This window comes from Gossypium arboreum, chromosome 1 (genome assembly GCF_025698485.1).
Source record: "Gossypium arboreum isolate Shixiya-1 chromosome 1, ASM2569848v2, whole genome shotgun sequence".
NCBI lineage: Eukaryota > Viridiplantae > Streptophyta > Magnoliopsida > Malvales > Malvaceae > Gossypium > Gossypium arboreum.
The window spans coordinates 66,241,586-66,259,465 of record NC_069070.1 but is presented as its reverse complement, the minus strand read 5'-3'; the positions used below and the strand labels follow the sequence as shown (position 1 = coordinate 66,259,465).

General features: G+C 32.3%; 1 protein-coding gene and 1 non-coding gene across 2 annotated transcripts; both read right to left on the bottom strand.

Annotated features, from left to right (window-relative positions):
* Positions 1–7,907: 7,907 nt before the first annotated feature.
* LOC108480849 (40S ribosomal protein S14) lies at positions 7,908–9,644 on the bottom strand. The gene is given in 7 exon segments (XM_017783970.2): positions 7,908–8,196; positions 8,199–8,210; positions 8,303–8,432; positions 8,523–8,608; positions 8,820–8,865; positions 8,953–9,072; positions 9,495–9,644. Coding segments are annotated over 7 exon segments (534 nt in total). The 5' UTR covers positions 9,498–9,644; the 3' UTR covers positions 7,908–8,059.
* A 7,738-nt stretch (positions 9,645–17,382) lies between these two features.
* Positions 17,383–17,453, bottom strand: TRNAN-AUU (transfer RNA asparagine (anticodon AUU)). The gene has a single exon. It is a non-coding gene; the product is annotated as a tRNA-Asn (tRNA).
* Between the last annotated feature and the right edge of the window lie 427 nt (positions 17,454–17,880).

Genomic DNA, 17,880 nt, shown 5'->3' with positions numbered 1-17,880 from the left:
TCAGCTTAATAAAGCGACGATAAAGAACAAATATCCGTTGCCACGTATTGATGACTTGTTCGATCAACTGAAGGGAGCCTCGGTGTTCTCGAAAATAGATTTGAGATCGGGCTATTATCAATTGCGAATCCGAGATTCGGACGTACCCAAGACTGCCTTCAGAACGAGATATGGTCACTATGAGTTCCTAGTGATGCCGTTTGGGCTCACTAATGCCCCTGCGGTATTTATGGATTTAATGAATCGGATCTTTAGACCATATTTGGATCGATTCGTAGTCGTGTTCATTGATGACATCTTGGTCTATTCAAGAAATGAGACCGAACATCTTTGAACACCTGCGGTTAGTCTTGCAAATTTTACGGGATAAGCAATTATATGCTAAGTTCAAGCAAGTGTGAGTTACGGTTAAGAGAGGTTAGCTTCTTGGGTCATGTGGTATCTGCATCGGTATTCGAGTTGACCGAATAAAATTTCAGCCATACTTAATTGGAAGCCTCAGAAATATTATTGAGGTTCGAGCTTTTTGGGGCTTGCTTATTATTACCGACGATTTGTAAAGGCTTCTCAACGATAGCCACGCCGATGACGGCTTACTCCAAAAGGATGTTAAGTTCGAATGGACGGAAAAATGCCAAAAAAGTTTCGATCAACTGAAAACTTATTTGACTAAAGCCCCAATTCTAGTGCAACCCGAGTCCGGCAAGGAGTTTGTCATCTATAGCGACGCCTCTCTACTTGGGTTAGGTTGCGTATTAATGCAAGAAGGTCGAGTTGTGGCCTATGCGTCGAGGCAATTAAAGCCACATGAGAAAAATTATCCGACTCATGATCTCGAATTGGCCGCCATCGTATTCGCCTTAAAGATTTGGCGACATTACTTATTTGGTGAAAGGTGCCATGTATACTCGGATCACAAAAGTCTCAAATATTTGATGACCCAAAGAGACTTAAATCTGCGACAAAGACGTTGGCTCGAGTTGTTAAAGGATTATGAGCTGATCATTGACTATCACCCGGGAAAGGCGAATGTGGTTGCGGATGCCTTGAGTCGTAAATCATTATTCGCTTTACGAGCGATGAACGTGCACTTGTCTGTCCAATCCGATAGTGTGTTAGTAGCTGAATTGAAAGCCAAACCACTATTGATACATCAAATTCGAGAAGCTCAGAAAGTCGACGACGAGTTGGCTGCAAAACGGGCTGAGTGTGTTCCGAATAAGGACTCGAAATTTCAAATCGACGATGACGATTGTTTGAGGTTCAAAAGTCGTCTGTGTGTTCCAAAGAATTCGGAACTCATTTCGATAATTCAATGAAGCCCATTGTAGCCGAATGGCAATCCACCCGGGAGTACGAAGATGTACAATGATTTGAAACGTCGGTTTTGGTGGCATGGTATGAAGCGAGACATCTCCGACTTTGTTTGAGATGTTTAATATGTCAACAAGTGAAAGCGGAACATCGGTGCCTTGAGATTACTTCACCAATCACGATACCCGAGTGGAAATGGGATCGAGTCACAATGGACTTGGTATCCGGACCGCCATTGTCGCAAGTAAGAAGGATGCGGTTTGGGTCGTGGTTGATAGATTGACTAAGTCGGCTCACTTTGTCCCCGTACGTACGGATTTTTCAATGGACAAATTAGCCGAATTGTACGTTTCTCAGATTGTGAGATTACACGGGGTGCCTATTTCCATCGTGTCGGATAGAGATCCGAGATTTACCTCACGATTTTGGAAAAAGTTGCAAGAAGCTTTGGGTACCAAGTTGTATTTCAGCACCGCCTTTCACCCCCAAACCGATGGTCAATCCGAGCGGATAATTCAGATACTTGAGGATATGTTAAGATGTTGCGTCCTCGAGTTTAGTGGTTCATGGGAACGGTATTTGCCGTTGATTGAATTCGCTTATAACAACAGCTTTCAATCAAGTATTAAGATGGCACCCTACGAGGCTTTGTACGATCGTAAATGCCGTACACCATTGTTTTGGATGAGCTTGGTGAAAACAAGATTTTCGGGTGGATTTGATTAGAGATCTTGAATGAGAAAGTGAAAGTAATCCGTGAAAGTCTCAAGATAGCCTCCGATCGTCGAGAAGTCGTGCACGCGGATCTGAAGCGTAAGGATATCGAGTATCGGTGGGTGATAAAGTGTTTCTCAAGGTATCACCTTGGAAAAAGATACTCGAGTTCGTAGTAAGGGCAAGTTGAGCCCGAGGTTCATTGGGCCATATGAGATATCGAGCGAGTCGGTCCGGTGGCATATCGCTTGATTTTGCCCCGAACTCAAAAGGTTCACGATGTCTTTCACGTTTCAATGCTTCGACGCTATAGATCCGATCCATCGCACGTGATTAGTCCATCAGAAATTGAAATTCAAGCTAATATGAGTTATGAGGAAGAACCGATTCGTATCCTATCACGAGAAGTGAAAGAGTTGCGAAACAAGCGGGTTCCGCTAGTGAAAGTGTTATGGCTCAAGCACGGGATAGAAGAAGCTACTTGGGAGACCGAGAATTCTATGAAAGAGCGATATCCAAACCTATTTACGGTAAGATTTTCGGGACGAAAATTTCTTAAGTGGGGAGAGTTGTGACACCCAAAATTGACCCTAGTCGGAATGTGGTTTCGGGACCACAAAACCGAGGCATAAAAATAATTAAAAATTTATTTTGATGCCTATGATATGTGTTAAATTGTGTATGACATTTTGATGTTTCAATTTAGAATTATAAATGTGAATTTCACTAGAAAGGACCTAGTAGTAAACTGTGAAAGTATGATGGGGAAATGTGTAATGACTAGTTGAGCATGCATGCAAAAATAAGGGATTTGCATGTCAAATTTCCCCAAAGATGGTATAGTGGCCGGCCATGACAAGGGAATATGGGCAAGGAAAACATGTTATGACATGTTTTGTTAATGCATGATGTGATAAATGATAAAAAATTAAGCATGTAGGAAGAGAAACAAAAAATCAAAATTTGCTCATCCTTTCCCCCTTTTGCCGTGAGTGAAAGAGAAGCAAAGAAAAAATTTTGTTCACCTATTTTTCTCTTCTTTGGCGAAAATACTAAGGAAAAGGAAGGATTTTTGCTTCATTTTCTTTGTTTAGAAGAGATCTAGAAGGAAATTTGGCTAAACTTGCAACAAGAGTAAGGTATGTATGAGGTTGTGTTGGGAGTTTCATGCATGTTTTGGTTGCTAATTTGATGTGCATGTTAGCCATGGCTCAAATCTTTGTTATGCCATGGAAATGGCATTTGGCCAAAGTTGTTATGGTGATAAAGCCATTGCATGCTAAGTGTGAAGCTTGATGATGATGCATGCAATGATGGATTGTCTACTCTTGAGTAAGATTTTGAGTTTTCTTTTGTTTAACCATGATTGAAGTTGAAAAGGGCATGATTGTCATATTCGGCCATGATGCATTCATGAGCATGGTTCATGCTTCTTGCATGTTAGTTAAAATTTGTGTTTTGGATGGCTATGGACACCTTGAAATTCGCCATGCTCATATATGTATATATATGTTTGCACATGATGTTTTGGTTATGAACTAAGTGATGAATATATTGGTTTAAAGAAGAAGATGTGGAAGAATGCTTGTGAAATTGCAAGCACAATTGCCTAGCACACATATAAGTGCTTGATGCTATATTATAAGTTTTGGGCCACAATGTGCAAAGCATTAACTAGTAAAATGCATGCTGTTTTGTGAGGTATTAAGTGCAAAATTGACCTCAACATGTACATGAATATTCGGCCTTGGGTAGCCTATTGAAGGCCTTAGCATTTCCTTGATGCTCGAATAAATTGTATTGAATTGCTTGATGTAGTATAAAATGTGCATGACCATTGTGTATTCAAGCTAAAGGGTGGCCATATGACCATTTAAACTCCTTGTCATATTCGCCATAAGCTAGCACAATGAGGTTTTAATAAATTGAATTTGTTTGAATTAGCTCAAGAGCTTAGAAGGCCACAATTGGACAAGGGGAAGGAGAAAGTGATCGAATAGCCGAAAAAGCCGTTCGACAACATCCGAGGTAAGTCCTCAAGAAGTGACCCTACTTGAATTATGTGAAATAAAGTATGGATGTGTATTGATTATTGATTATGTGTGCATGAGTATTTGAATTCTACCGGCTAAGTCCCAAGGCGAATATGCTTGTGACTATAATTGCGTTTGAGCCTTAATAACGAAAATGAAATATGTATGTCCAATGATAATTGATGTATGTGTTCATGGGAAATTGAATGATATCCGGGCTAAATCCCGAAGACAATTATGCTGGAAATTATATCCGGGTTAAGACCCGAAGGCAATTGTGCTAGTGGCTACATCCGGGCTAAGACCCGAAGGCATTCGTGCGAGACATTCTATCCGGGCTAAGACCCGAAGGCATTTGTGCACATGGTTATATCCGGTTATATTCCGAAGAATCTTGGGCTGGAGGTGAGTGTTGGTTGCTGTAATAAATTCAATGAGTACACTCGAAAAGCCCAAAGAATGAGGTACGTTTATATGTGCATTGGAAAGTCGACATGTTTGAGCAACATTCGCTCAATCGACTAATGAATTTCAGTTATTGAATTGATTGATACTTTGTGAAATTATATAATGATGAAGTGTGAAGTAAGAATGTGTATTAATGAAATGATGCATTTGGCTATGTGAATGTATTGCTGTAATTAGAGTTGATTATATTCCTTGAGACTTACTAAGCATAAAATGCTTACCCGTTGCTTTGGCTCTCGGTTTTCTAGATTTCGCTCAAGCAATCGGATTTGGGATCGTTGAAGTCGAAGTCATCCACACTATCAAGCCTCCATTTTGGTATAAATTTTTGGTTGAACTTGAGATGGCATGTATAGGACTACCCCTTGTTGGTTAAATATGTTGTGATGTATATATATACGGCCATGCGAAAATGGCTCAAAAAGGAAGCATGAACTTAGACTATTTGTGGTTTGTATGTATATATTTGGTGTCATGATGTGGCTATGGATTGGAAATGGGAATGTTGGTCACATGATCAGCCATTGGCATGGTTAAAATGATCATATATGAACCTATGTATGGCAAGACTAGTTGGTTCATGGAGACTACCAAATAGGTAAGACCTACCTTAAAAACAGATGCTGCCAGCTGCAGTGACGTGAATGTGAAAAATCACCAAAATTCGTAGGAATGGAATTAAATAGTGAATAAGCTATGTAAATGAACCTTGATGAGTCTATTTTCATATGGAAGAAACGAAATGGTCATAGGAGTTACATGTTAAGAGATATTAAAGCTATGGTGAGACAGGGCCAGAACGGTTTCTGGGTTCCCTGTCGCAACTTTAAAAATTTACTATAAATTATCAAAAAGGAATTAGGAGACATACCTTATATGTACAGATTCCATTTTGAGTCTAGTTTCATTAGAAACAAACGGCACCAGCATTAAAGCCCTGTACAGAGAGATATTCAAGTTATACCGCGCGAAGGTCAGAGCAGTCGATCCCTGTAACATGGGTGACTTTAACTAATAAACTGTACCAATTGGCCCGACCAAAAATTCTAGAAATAAATCCATGGATGGATATATGAGTCTAAATTCAGGGAAAATTTACGAAACCAGTTTCCGAGTTTTGAAACTCGAGATATGATTTTTAAGGCGACAGTGACGCAGTTTTCCAGCCTGACTGGAAATGTCAAATGGATGGGCAAAACAAGTGAACTTGGCTTGTTAACCACTCGTGTCCGACACCGGCGATGGTCTCGGGTTCGGGGTGTTACATGAGCTGGTGTACAACTGTTAAATAAGTTGATGGCATCAACTAGCTAATAGAGGTGCTCATGGGCTAGGCCAGGCCGGGTTCGGGTCGGGCTCAACTTAAAATTTAGGCCCATTCATTGGGCTTGGGCTAGGCCAGGCCTAAAAATGGGCCTAAAATTTTGCCCAAGCCTGGCCCAAATAAAAATGCTAAAACCCGAGCTCAACCCGGCCCGCCCATATTAATTTTTTATATTATTTTATATAATTTTAAAATATATATAATACATCAAAAATACTAAAAAAATTAAAATAAATATTTTCCAACAAATTGAAAATAAATTTTAAAAAATATGTAGACTTAAATAGCACTAAGATAGATGCAACTTAACAAGCAAATACCTCTAAAATAATAACAAAATTAACAAATGCCTTTAAAACAATAACAAAATTAATAATAAAATAAGTTTTATACAATATCCAAACAATAACAATAAAATAGTAGCAATATAATAGTAATATGATAGCAAAATAGGGAGAAAACAACAAGAAAATAACATTAAAAAACAAAAAAAATAGCAAATTTCTTTTTTCATTTAGTGAATTCGGGCCGGGCCGGGCTGGGCTCGAGCCAAAAATCTTACCCGAGGCCCGGCCTGTTTTTTAAACGGGCCTTATTTTTTTATCCAAGCTCGTTTTTAGGCCTATATTTTACTCAAACCCTCCCACATTTTAAGCGGCTTTCGGGCGAGCCGAATAGCCCGACCCATAAGCAGTCTACTAGCTAACTGTTACTTGTTAGTTATAAGAATGTTACGTTTGTTAGTCTATTAGTCAGCTACTTTTGTGTATATTAGTTGTTGAAGACTCTTATTTTCGTGATTGAAAGTTGATGAATATTATCTCTTATTTTCAAATTGCTTTTACTTTTCTATTCATCTTTGCACTATTATATAAAATAATATAAATATTAAGAATACATCACTGGTTTATGTTTATAAATTTAAAAATATATATATATTAAATTATTAAATATTAAATAAAACTAACATAATTTTATATTAGATCTAAAAATATAATATTAATGAAGTTCAAGTTTAAGATAATTATTTATGAATATAAACTTCAAAAGGATCGAAAAACAGTAACCTATAAGCACATTATGAGAGCATATGTAAAATCAAGAGTAATAAAAGCTTTTACTTAAATTAAAGAGTTCCATTCAAAAGATATATTAAAAAAAAGGTTAGAAAAGGTATATTAGTTTTTAAATTTTTCACGAAAAAATCAATTAAGCTTTTCTGTGAAAAATACACTTAATCAAACCTTTGAACTTTTAAATTACATCAATTAAGCTTTTCGATCAACGTTTTTCGTCTTTGACCATTATAGCGTTGACGTAACATTAACAACACTGATATGGCGCTTCATGTCAACGACAGTTACTGACATGACAATATCAAGTTTGGACTAGCTCAAGTGCCACCTATCTTATTTAAAATCTTTATATAGAGTTTGAAAAATAAATTTATTTTTATTTATTTATTTTCTAAAATATTTATTTATTTTTATATATCTTAAAAGATACCAATAAAATTTAAAAATTGATATACATATCATATTTTCAAGGAAAAATAATTTTAATACTTCTTAAACTATATATACTTTAGAAAAAGTATCTATGAATTTGAACAATTGCCGTGAATTTAGACAGTCATATGTCCTATTTCATTTTGGACTTCACTTTTAAATGATTTTTACTAATTTTTAACTTTTTAAATTTTATTTAATGTTTTTATAAATTATAATGATACTTACATAAATTTATAAAAAATTTAAAATTATTTTTTAAAATATTGTTTTAAATTTAAAAATAGATAAATTTTGAAACAACCATCCAAGTTCATTTCAGTAAAACATTAAAAATATTTCTTTAAAATTCTTTTAAATTTTTGAAAATTTTTATTTCTTATGCTAACATGGCAACTAATCTTAACACTGCCACATCAGCAACTGTCACTAACATGGAGTGCCATGTTAGCACCATTAACAGCCACATCAGCACCGTACCAATCAGCGGGCTTAATTGCCGCAATAGATTGAGGACTTAATCAACCGTGTTTTTCGCGGAAGGGCTTTAGTCAAAGTTAAGGGCTTATATACCCCTTTAGCAAAAAAATTTGAAGAGTTCCACAACATTTTGTCCAATTTAAGATTCAAGGATCAAAATCCATTCAGGAACTACAAGTGTGCAACATAAGAACAGAGCAAAGCATACTTGAATCTAATCAGAAAATTGTTTCAAAAGCAAAGAGAATTCCTAATGTCAAACCGCCAGCAGCAGCGGCTGAGTAGCAGATATGAAGCAAAGAATCACAGCCTTCTTCGCGTCTGCCACCCTTTCTCTGAGTACTATCGGTGGGAATGGGGTGACATCCTCTAAGGTAATGAAAAGCTTACATGTCAGTTCACAAGAGTTGGAAGTAAATTCACCGAATGTAAAGAGAAACAAAAGGGTGAAAAATTTGTACCTATGCGTCCAATTTTCATGCCAGAACGAGCGAGGGCTCTAAGTGCTGACTGAGCACCAGGACCAGGTGTCTTGGTTTTGTTCCCTCCAGTAGCTCGAAGCTTTATATGAAGGGCTGTAATACCCAACTCCTGCAGATGACAAACATGAATAAACATAAATTCAAAGCATTTAATCACACATAGCACCATAACTTAAAAGGTAAAGCAATAACTACTCACCTTGCAGCGTTGAGAAACATCTTGTGCTGCAAGCATGGCGGCATAAGGGGAAGACTCATCCCTATCAGCTTTCACCTTCATACCACCTATGGTAGTAAAATATGCAGGGATTAAGTAAGAAAAATACTTTTCATAGAAACACCTCCGAGCAGGGGTATGAATACCAGCACAAATTGCAAAGTCTAACTAACATTTTATTATAGCTTCGCAAATTTCATTACTGTTGTCCAGTAGTTTAATTAATAAAATAAGATGTCAAAAGAACCATTTTTGAAATACAAGCAGCATAAACCATACCCGTAATGCGAACCATTGTTTCCCTTCCAGACAAATCTGTTACATGCTGAGAATTCAATGATATCATTTTAAAAGGGATGAACTACCAGGAAAATAACAAAATCAAGGAGAAGCCAATAAGGCTATTACTTACAATAAATGTGTCATTAAATGAAGCAAAAATGTGAGCCACCCCGAAAACATGTTCGCCGTCTCGTACAGCCGGCCCAAGGGTAGTATTCTCCTCCTTGGGCTCCCTAACCTTTCTCCTCGACTACAAAATATACCAAAAATCATTGAAAATGCCACCTAATCCTGCCTTAATCTAACAAAAAGAAAACTTAAAGAAACCCATTAATCTAAATAAACACCATTGGCAGAGAACACACGGTTAAATCTAATTCCAATATGAACTTTCCCTTTACAAAACTACGACAAAGCTTTGCGCGTTTCCAGTATCTATTTAGCTTCAGTTTTTTTAAAAGCATGGAAACATAACAAATACAAAAAAAGAAAAGAAAAGAAAAAGAGAGAGAGACTACATAGTTTATTACATTGTTACAATTAGTATGTAAAATTCCACTTCCTTTAAATTTCTATTTTCTGTATACCCAAATCCTAATTTCTTTTTTCTCAGCTACCAAACAAGACTTAGATTAAGATTGACAATCGAAATACATGGAAAACGAGACTTACCATGGTTTTCAGGCAAAATGAGAGACTGAGAGAGCTGTCAAATTAGGGCTTTTCCAATTTCAGTTTTCGAAGAGATGCTGCGACATTAGGTGCACTTTTTTATAGTTAGGGTTTTGATAACATTGAGAGTGAATGACGAAAAGAGCCTTCAATTAGTTTAATTTTTTATGGCTTTTGCAATTTAATCCCTTTACCATACTCAACTTAAGAATATAGTCCTTATATTTTAAATTCTTATATATTTAAAAATGTTAAAAGTCCCTGTACTCTAATGAAATTTAAAATTCAGTCCCTTTACTTTAATTTTAAGAAATTAAGACCCTTTACTTGAAATGATTTAAAATTTTTTATCAATTTAATTGATAGCACTGTCCAAATTTATTACTAGTAACCTTAACATTAAAAAAAAAAAAGTAAAGTATTTTTTTTTGACATAATGATATATTTGACCCTCTAACTATACAAAAAAAAATATTTTATTCTTCCATTTAATTTTTTGCATTTTTTGTCCTTGAACCTACGTTGTTTGCTAAATTACCCAATGGAAGGAAAAGTTAACATTTGTTAACTTTGCTAACGTGGCACACACGTGGATTGCCATGCGAATATAATTTTGAGATTTTTTATCGGGGTGCAATTGGTTTCTAAGATCGCTTCCAGCTCTAGGCCTTTTACTAGTTAGTCTCTGTAAAACCCCCAGACAGCGTATTTTTTTTGAAACGAGGCCCTCTGTAACGTGACATAAAGACTCCTTATTAATTTGAATTTTATTGAAATTTCATAAACTGAAATTAAAACTGAATTAAATGAAGCGAAATCGATTGAAGGATTATACGTAGGGTCTTCCAAAAGTGGAACAAGTGTTAGAAGTGCGTTCGATTGATTCAATATCGATGAACTTAGAAAAGAGAATTGAGGTTGGAGCGAATGTATAACAAGAATTCTTGGAATTCCTTAGGGATTCATGATTGGTCTTGAGCTAACTATAGTACAAAGTCGTCTCCCTTTGGTTAATAAGATCCAAAAGGTTTATCGATCCTAGGGTGCAGATCCATAATAGGCATATAGAAATTATTGTCGTCAAATAACATCAAAAGTATTGGTTTCGGAAAATGAAATGTCTAATGTTTTTTACCGAGGAATTGATTGGATTATTGCAAGCGGAGCGAATGGGGCGTGCTTTAGAAGAAGCGATTTGTTATCGAGCCGTTTATTGGGAATAACAAGAGCAAATCTAAACACTCAAAGTTTTATATCTAAAGCAAGTTTCAAGAAATCGCTCGAGTTAGCAATTAATAAATTTTTTAAGATTTAAAAAATTTATAAAAATATATATTTTAAAATTTTTAAAAATTAATTAATTGCTAATGTGGCAATCCACATATATGTCACATCAATAAAGTTAACAAACATTAACTTTTCTATCATTTTGGATGATTTAAATGCAAGTTCAATAATTAAAATATGTGACAATTTAAATGAATTAAAATGACTTTTTATAAAGTTGGAGGACCAAAAATCATTATCGTGAATCTTTTAACCATCAACTTTTACTATTTTTTCTCAATTTAGTTCTTACTCTTCAAAAGTATTCAGTTTAAAAAAAAGCACTACAAGTTTTTCATTTTTCAATAAAAATCCTTAAAATATTTTAAACAATTTATTTATTTTCTTTATAAGTTTTTCAAAACTATGAAAAATATAAAAACTCCTTAAAATTATAAAAATTTTAAAAACTAAAAAAAAGAAGTATTATTTACTCTTTGAATTGTATCGTCCCCTTAGATATCCATTGGTAGATAATGTGCCTCGTTAAAACCTTATTAGAAAAAACCTTGTGTGATAAAAACCTAACGAGGGAAAAAGAGTACACAATCTATAATACGCATAATATGTTGCCTCATTAAAAACTTACCAGGAAACCCAATGAGACAAAACCTCGGTTAAGGGAAAAAGAGTACAATGCGTATTTATTCCCCCTCATGAAAACATCACATACTTTCTCATATTCTACGTATTCAATCTTGAATACTAGTTTTTCAAATAACTATTTGAATTTATTGCTAATCATTTATATAATCATTCTTTTAAAAGTCATCAGTAAAGGAAATTTGGGGAAATATATTTTGATATCTTCAGGAGATTCAACAATAACCATAACAAACTTTAATCATGATTCTTTTATAAAAACTCAAATAGGTATTTTGGATCATTTTATAATCCTATTTCAACTACTATTCACTAGGTCAAATTTAACACATATATTCAAATTATTTTAATTCATATAAATGAATAATTTCCCAAGAATTTCAATATGATTCTAGCATTCTAAATCCTTCAAGGATTTTAATATAAACTCAACTATATAGTGATTTATAAAGGTTGTAACAACAACCACTAGACATAAGTTAAATCTTTTATAAATTATCAATTTAATAATATATCTAAAGGTTTTTGCAGCCACCACAAAAGAATATTATATCTTTTCATAATCAATACCAGGACCAAGCGAAAAACATCATATTTTTATTCTACTTTTGCAAAACTATTTCAATTGCACCCTCATTGGCTTTATACCTTTTAGATATTTGGACTACTAGTCCAAAAACTCTACGAATTTAATTGTACTTGAGTTGCTTCTTTCTATTTTGATCAATTTATTCTATATCTATATTTCTCAATAGATTTATTCAAGATCCTCATTTTATTTCATTATTTCAATAATAATATTGCATGCAAAATCATTGCTGACCACTATTATTATTCAGTTCCACATTTTCGAATTAGCATAACTTATCGGGATCTCTTATTTTCATTATTTTAAAATTTAGTTTCAGGTACCTAAATCTCTTCTGAAGTTTTACTTATTAGTTATGTCTTAGGTCTCTTCTGGAGCACCCGCCTCCACTATATGACAATCTAGAAGAATTTTCATATTTGGAACCGATCAATCTATTATTTATTCCAACTAACTGTCCTACTGGGACTTTGATTCAAATTAAACTATTAGATGGTATATAAAACTTGGTTATTCTTATTAAGTTTGTAAATACATCTAACAGTTAACATGAAATGAGTTATCCTTATTAAACTTCTGGTTCAAATTATTCTCCCCCTAACTCATTACAGGTTATTGTTTCTCTCCCCCTAATGTTGGGAAAACTGACAACTCATATCACAATTAAATCTCAAATTAATTGCTCAAAAATATTATAAGGAGACTCATATAAATATATATTCCCAATCACTTATTATGATCTGTGCATTGTGGTGGAGTAGTTGGAATATATACCGCACATCTAAAAATTGTAAGATGGAAAATATTTGGCTCTTGACCAAAAATCAATTATAATAGGGAGTATTTATAATTTATTGGGTTGATGTGTACAACATGTAAATCAACACAAGCATGAATCTCATGCTGAAATAGAAAGTTTTGTTTTCATAAGTAATGGTTTAGCTATTAGTTGGAGGCATTTGATAAATAATTCAGCTAAATAATTTTGTGTGTGAACATGAGTTACAGGATGTTCAACTTTTATCCCAATTGACATGCAATAATCATTGAAAACTTGGGATGTAAACTCACCAACATTGGCAAGATGAATAGTTTTAATTGCATAATCTGAAATTAATCATTTAAACAAGCAATCTTGCAAACGACAGGTTGCAAATTGATAACAAATATGTGATTATTTTGTAGATGCATCTACCAAAATCATATAATATCAAAACCATCCACATGGTGGATGAATGAGCCGATATTCATTTCAGAAATGCATGACATTAAATCTCAACTTTAGCTAGTGAGTTTCTAAGAATCAATTTTCATTGAGAACAAACAACAAGTGAGAATTCTTTAAATTAAAGAATCCTCTAGTTTTTTTAACAAATGTTCATATGAATTCTCAATTAATTTTCGCATCATATATGATCCAGGATGGTCTAACTAATCATGTCAAGTAGTAAATGCATTTGTATCAGTAAACTTCTGATTTACTCTAACATGCATTTCAATTGTACTAACAATGTCAATATAAATTGTGACAAATTGATACTTTTACTTTTTTTTTCTTTGTATCCACATATAAGTAATATTGTGACATTTACTACTGGAAATGTCTAAATCAATGTGAAGTCTATAATACCACTAAGTCAATAAATATAATTTCCAAATAATTATATGCGATTTGCTTGGGAATATGCCAAAATCTTCAAATGCCCAAAAAACTATTAATATCAAACTTTGAGAGTGAATCTTATTTTCCAAGTGTACAACAGGTACATAACCAATGACTTTTCATACATAAGTTTCTCTTGCAAGTTCTCATCGGTAATATTTTTCCACGTAATTTTAATTGAGAACTTATTCTGAGTACTGTAAAGTATAATCAGTTTTTAAAAAACCTTGCAACTTTAGGTGCATCCAACCATAACGAACTTTAGATAGAAGTATCATATTCTATTACTCATAAGTAGATTTTTCACAATCAAATATTTTACTTTCAACCCCTTTAATAGGGATGATGACAAAAGAATATCACAAAGATTATAAATTAATAACCCAATCCCCTTTTTTTATTCATATGAAATATAAAATTTTTCTCATTCACAATCTCCATATGAGATCTATTATGAATATCTTTTAAAACCAATGGATTAACCATCACAAGGTATTAATATATTAGCTCTTCTGGAGCTTTCGACTAATTTTGTATTACCAAATATTAGAATAATATTGGTTTGTTTTAGTACCAAATAAGATAAATATTTTCTATTTGTAATAATAGAATTCATTACTACATTTTATATCATTCCCCAAAGAATAATAATAGAAACAAGATATTTGGGTATACGCCACATATGTGGCCAATAATCTTCATATCATATTGATAACATAAATTACCTTTACCATTTAAAAAGTTATCTTGAGAACTCTCATTGTTCTCTTATTTATTATTATGTTCCCACTTTTAGTGGTCCATTAGTATATATTTTATTTTCTTTATGTTTACATTCGCTTCGGGGAATGCAACAAATATAGTAGGACGGACTTATAAACATCCCAATAAATTTTTATTTCATAATCAAGATCGCAAACATGCGTGGATTTTAAATTAAAATCTATCTATTCATGTTGTCAAGATTAGTTTCTAATTATAATAAATATGATATAATAAATAAATCATAGTAAAATATACCGAAGATCTTTAACATCATCGTCATCAATAGAAGGTATTGGATAGTTCGAAAATATTCTTGATTTCATATAGATAACGGTATCAAATCTTTCACCATCCTTAAGAACAAAAAGTAAAATAAGTTAATCAAAATAATGATAACATATAATGAAAGAAGAATGAAAAATAATAATCGATATGAAATATTAAATAAAAGAAACTTCTGTAAAAATTTTGCATTTTGCCGTCAAAGAAATTGAAAACCAAGGAGGATAAATTTGATCATCGATAAAAGGAACTATCACTTTGAGCAAAATCGTCTTGATAACTTGTTATAAACTAAAGAGAGATGGGAGAATAAAGAACAAAGAAAATATGAAAGTAATAGAGAATATAATTTATTGATCATAAGGGTGATTACAATGTTTCATCGAGTCTCTATTTATAGGCATAAAAAGTATAAAAGAAGTAGAGATCTAATTACGATAGTATACTAAAACTTTATTTTGATCATGATGGACATCTATTTAATAAGATATTCATAACAATTATTTATTTGTTTCAAGAATAGTAGTTAATTATAGGAAACCTCAAAATCCTTTTATTTCTACCATAGTTGGCCATTACCTTTCAAATCTAGAATGGGTTTGCTGTCAAAAGCTCTTCAGTTTTACTCCAAATGACCTTCTATGTTAATTTCTTTACCAAAATTATCTACATTATTTTATATATAATATTACCATTATATATTATTTTCCATTTCTTAATTATCAAATTTTAACCTATTACTCACATAGGAGCTGTAATAGAATAAATAACAATTTCAAACTTATAAATTGATTAATTATTTTTTACAAAATACCTAAATTGCCCTTATTAAATTTCAATATCTAATTTATCTTTGTTGGCTTCTAGACTAATAAAATATCTGTATTAATTTTTTATAATACCTAAAATGCCCCTATAACTTCTAAAAGCTCCATTAAAAGTTGGCTTTTTATAATATATAGATGTAAGTTCATATATCTACCTTAAGTTGTCCTTAATATAAAATAAATTTAAAATAGTAAAATTATTTTCCTTCAAAATTTATTTCTAATTTTTTTAAAATTGTTATGTAATGATTTTAAATAATTCACTTGTTATCTACAACAGTATCCATATTACAAACAAAAATTAGTCAACTATTTTTATTTTTTTTCATAAGTCAAGTTTATGCTTTTACACTTTTTAGAATAATAAAACTTTATTTTCTAAACACTTATATGTTAAGATTTTGATTCATTAATTATATATATATATATATATATATATATATATATATATATATATAACCACATTTTATAACAATTTTATCTTTCAAAATTTCTTCCTCATAATGCTTTATTATATTCGTAATATTACAAATTTATTCTATTATATTTCAAAAGTTTAAGTATATATATATTTTTAAATTTGTTTATATCTTCAAATATTGTTTCATCAATAATTTTAATTAATAGGTTATTATTTAAATAATAACAATTTTATAAAACACACGAACAATTCGTGCACCACATAGGATAGAAAATTAGTGTATATATATGTGATGCTCCTTAATTTTATAATTAAGTAAATAGATTTATTTATAATTTAAATAACCACAAGTTAAGTAGTTATGTTAACTAAGTTAAGGAAGGGAGAGATTGGAGTTAACACTTTTCTTTGAAAATATACATACTTTTACAGAGAGTTTTGAGAGGTCCCCAATAGACACACTCTTTCAACTAATTTCATCCCTTCCATGATTGTGATTTAATAACAGTATACATGTTGAAAACAACTATATAAAAGTATAGAATTTTTAGTACAATTTTAATCAACTCTAGACCAGCACAAAACTTTTAACAACTTACTACTTTAGATTCTTAGCATATAAAATTATTAATTATGTTTTCATTATTAAATACAACTAGCCCGCATATGAAAACGGTAAGAGACTGTATACATCTTTGTTTCTTACGACAGGGAGTTCAACTTTTAATTCTACATTTTTTGTAATTGGGGTATTTAGGTTTATTTATAAATATTTTTACTTTTAATTAAAATCAAGATTTTTTACAAATGAAAAAAAAAAAGCTTATATACTTATAGGAAAAAGCATAAGAGGTTACTTCAACAAAATTTACTAGTTTAAAAAAAATTGTTAGCATTTATATTTTGTTTAACACGGTAGATTCAAGTCAACCATACAGTAGGTATCCATGTTAGATTTGATCTTAGATCCTACAATAATAGTTAGGTTGATGAAAATACTTGATTGATACGATAGTATTACACTGTGAAGACTCAATTAGAATGTTTTGAAGTTTATGAACCAATTTAGAGTAATTTAGATCTATAGGCTGAGGAAAAGACTTGCTTGATACGATACTATTACTTTGAAGACCCAATCTAAACATTTTAAACTTTAGGTATTTAAAGCCTAAGCTTACAAATAGGTGACGAAAATACCTAATAGAAACAATAATATTAATTTAAGGACTGAATTAAAATGGTTTGAAGCTTAGTAAGCAATTTAGAGAGACCATTGATGCAACTTTTAATAGGTTTGGAAATTTAGAAACCAATATAAAATGACCATACAGAATTCAACGCTAGAGAGCAATGGAATTAAAGCAAAAGGCAATTTAGAGGGACCAAAGATGAAATTGAACCAAAAGTAAAAACACTAGGAGGGCTTGAACCTCCGACCTTGTGGTTAATAGCCACACGCTCTAACCAACTGAACTATTCTAGCTTTGCTATTAAATTTTTCAATAAAAACAATTTTCAACATTGAAAAGCATATTCATGGAACCTGGCTCTGAACAGTCGAGTCTCTTTTGTAGCTATATTAACTCAAATCTTGAGAACTAATGCTTGATTTGTTAAGCAGATGAGGAGTATGTTTGAAGCTACTTGGGTATCCACCTTACACTCCCACAACTTTGAATAATATTTGGAAAAGGATTGAGAAACTCTATAATTTGAATATTGCAGTTTGAGTTATTGTGGAGTCAATATAAAAATAGAGGTGTATACACTTAGGCGCTCCCCCCAAGAAATCACAAACAACTTTGGGTTGTTGAAATTTGGTTATTGAATTTATTGGATAAGTTTTAAGAGGCGAGGTTGAAGTTGAAGTCTGTTTTAGCCCAATTACACATCTCCTAATTAATTGTCAA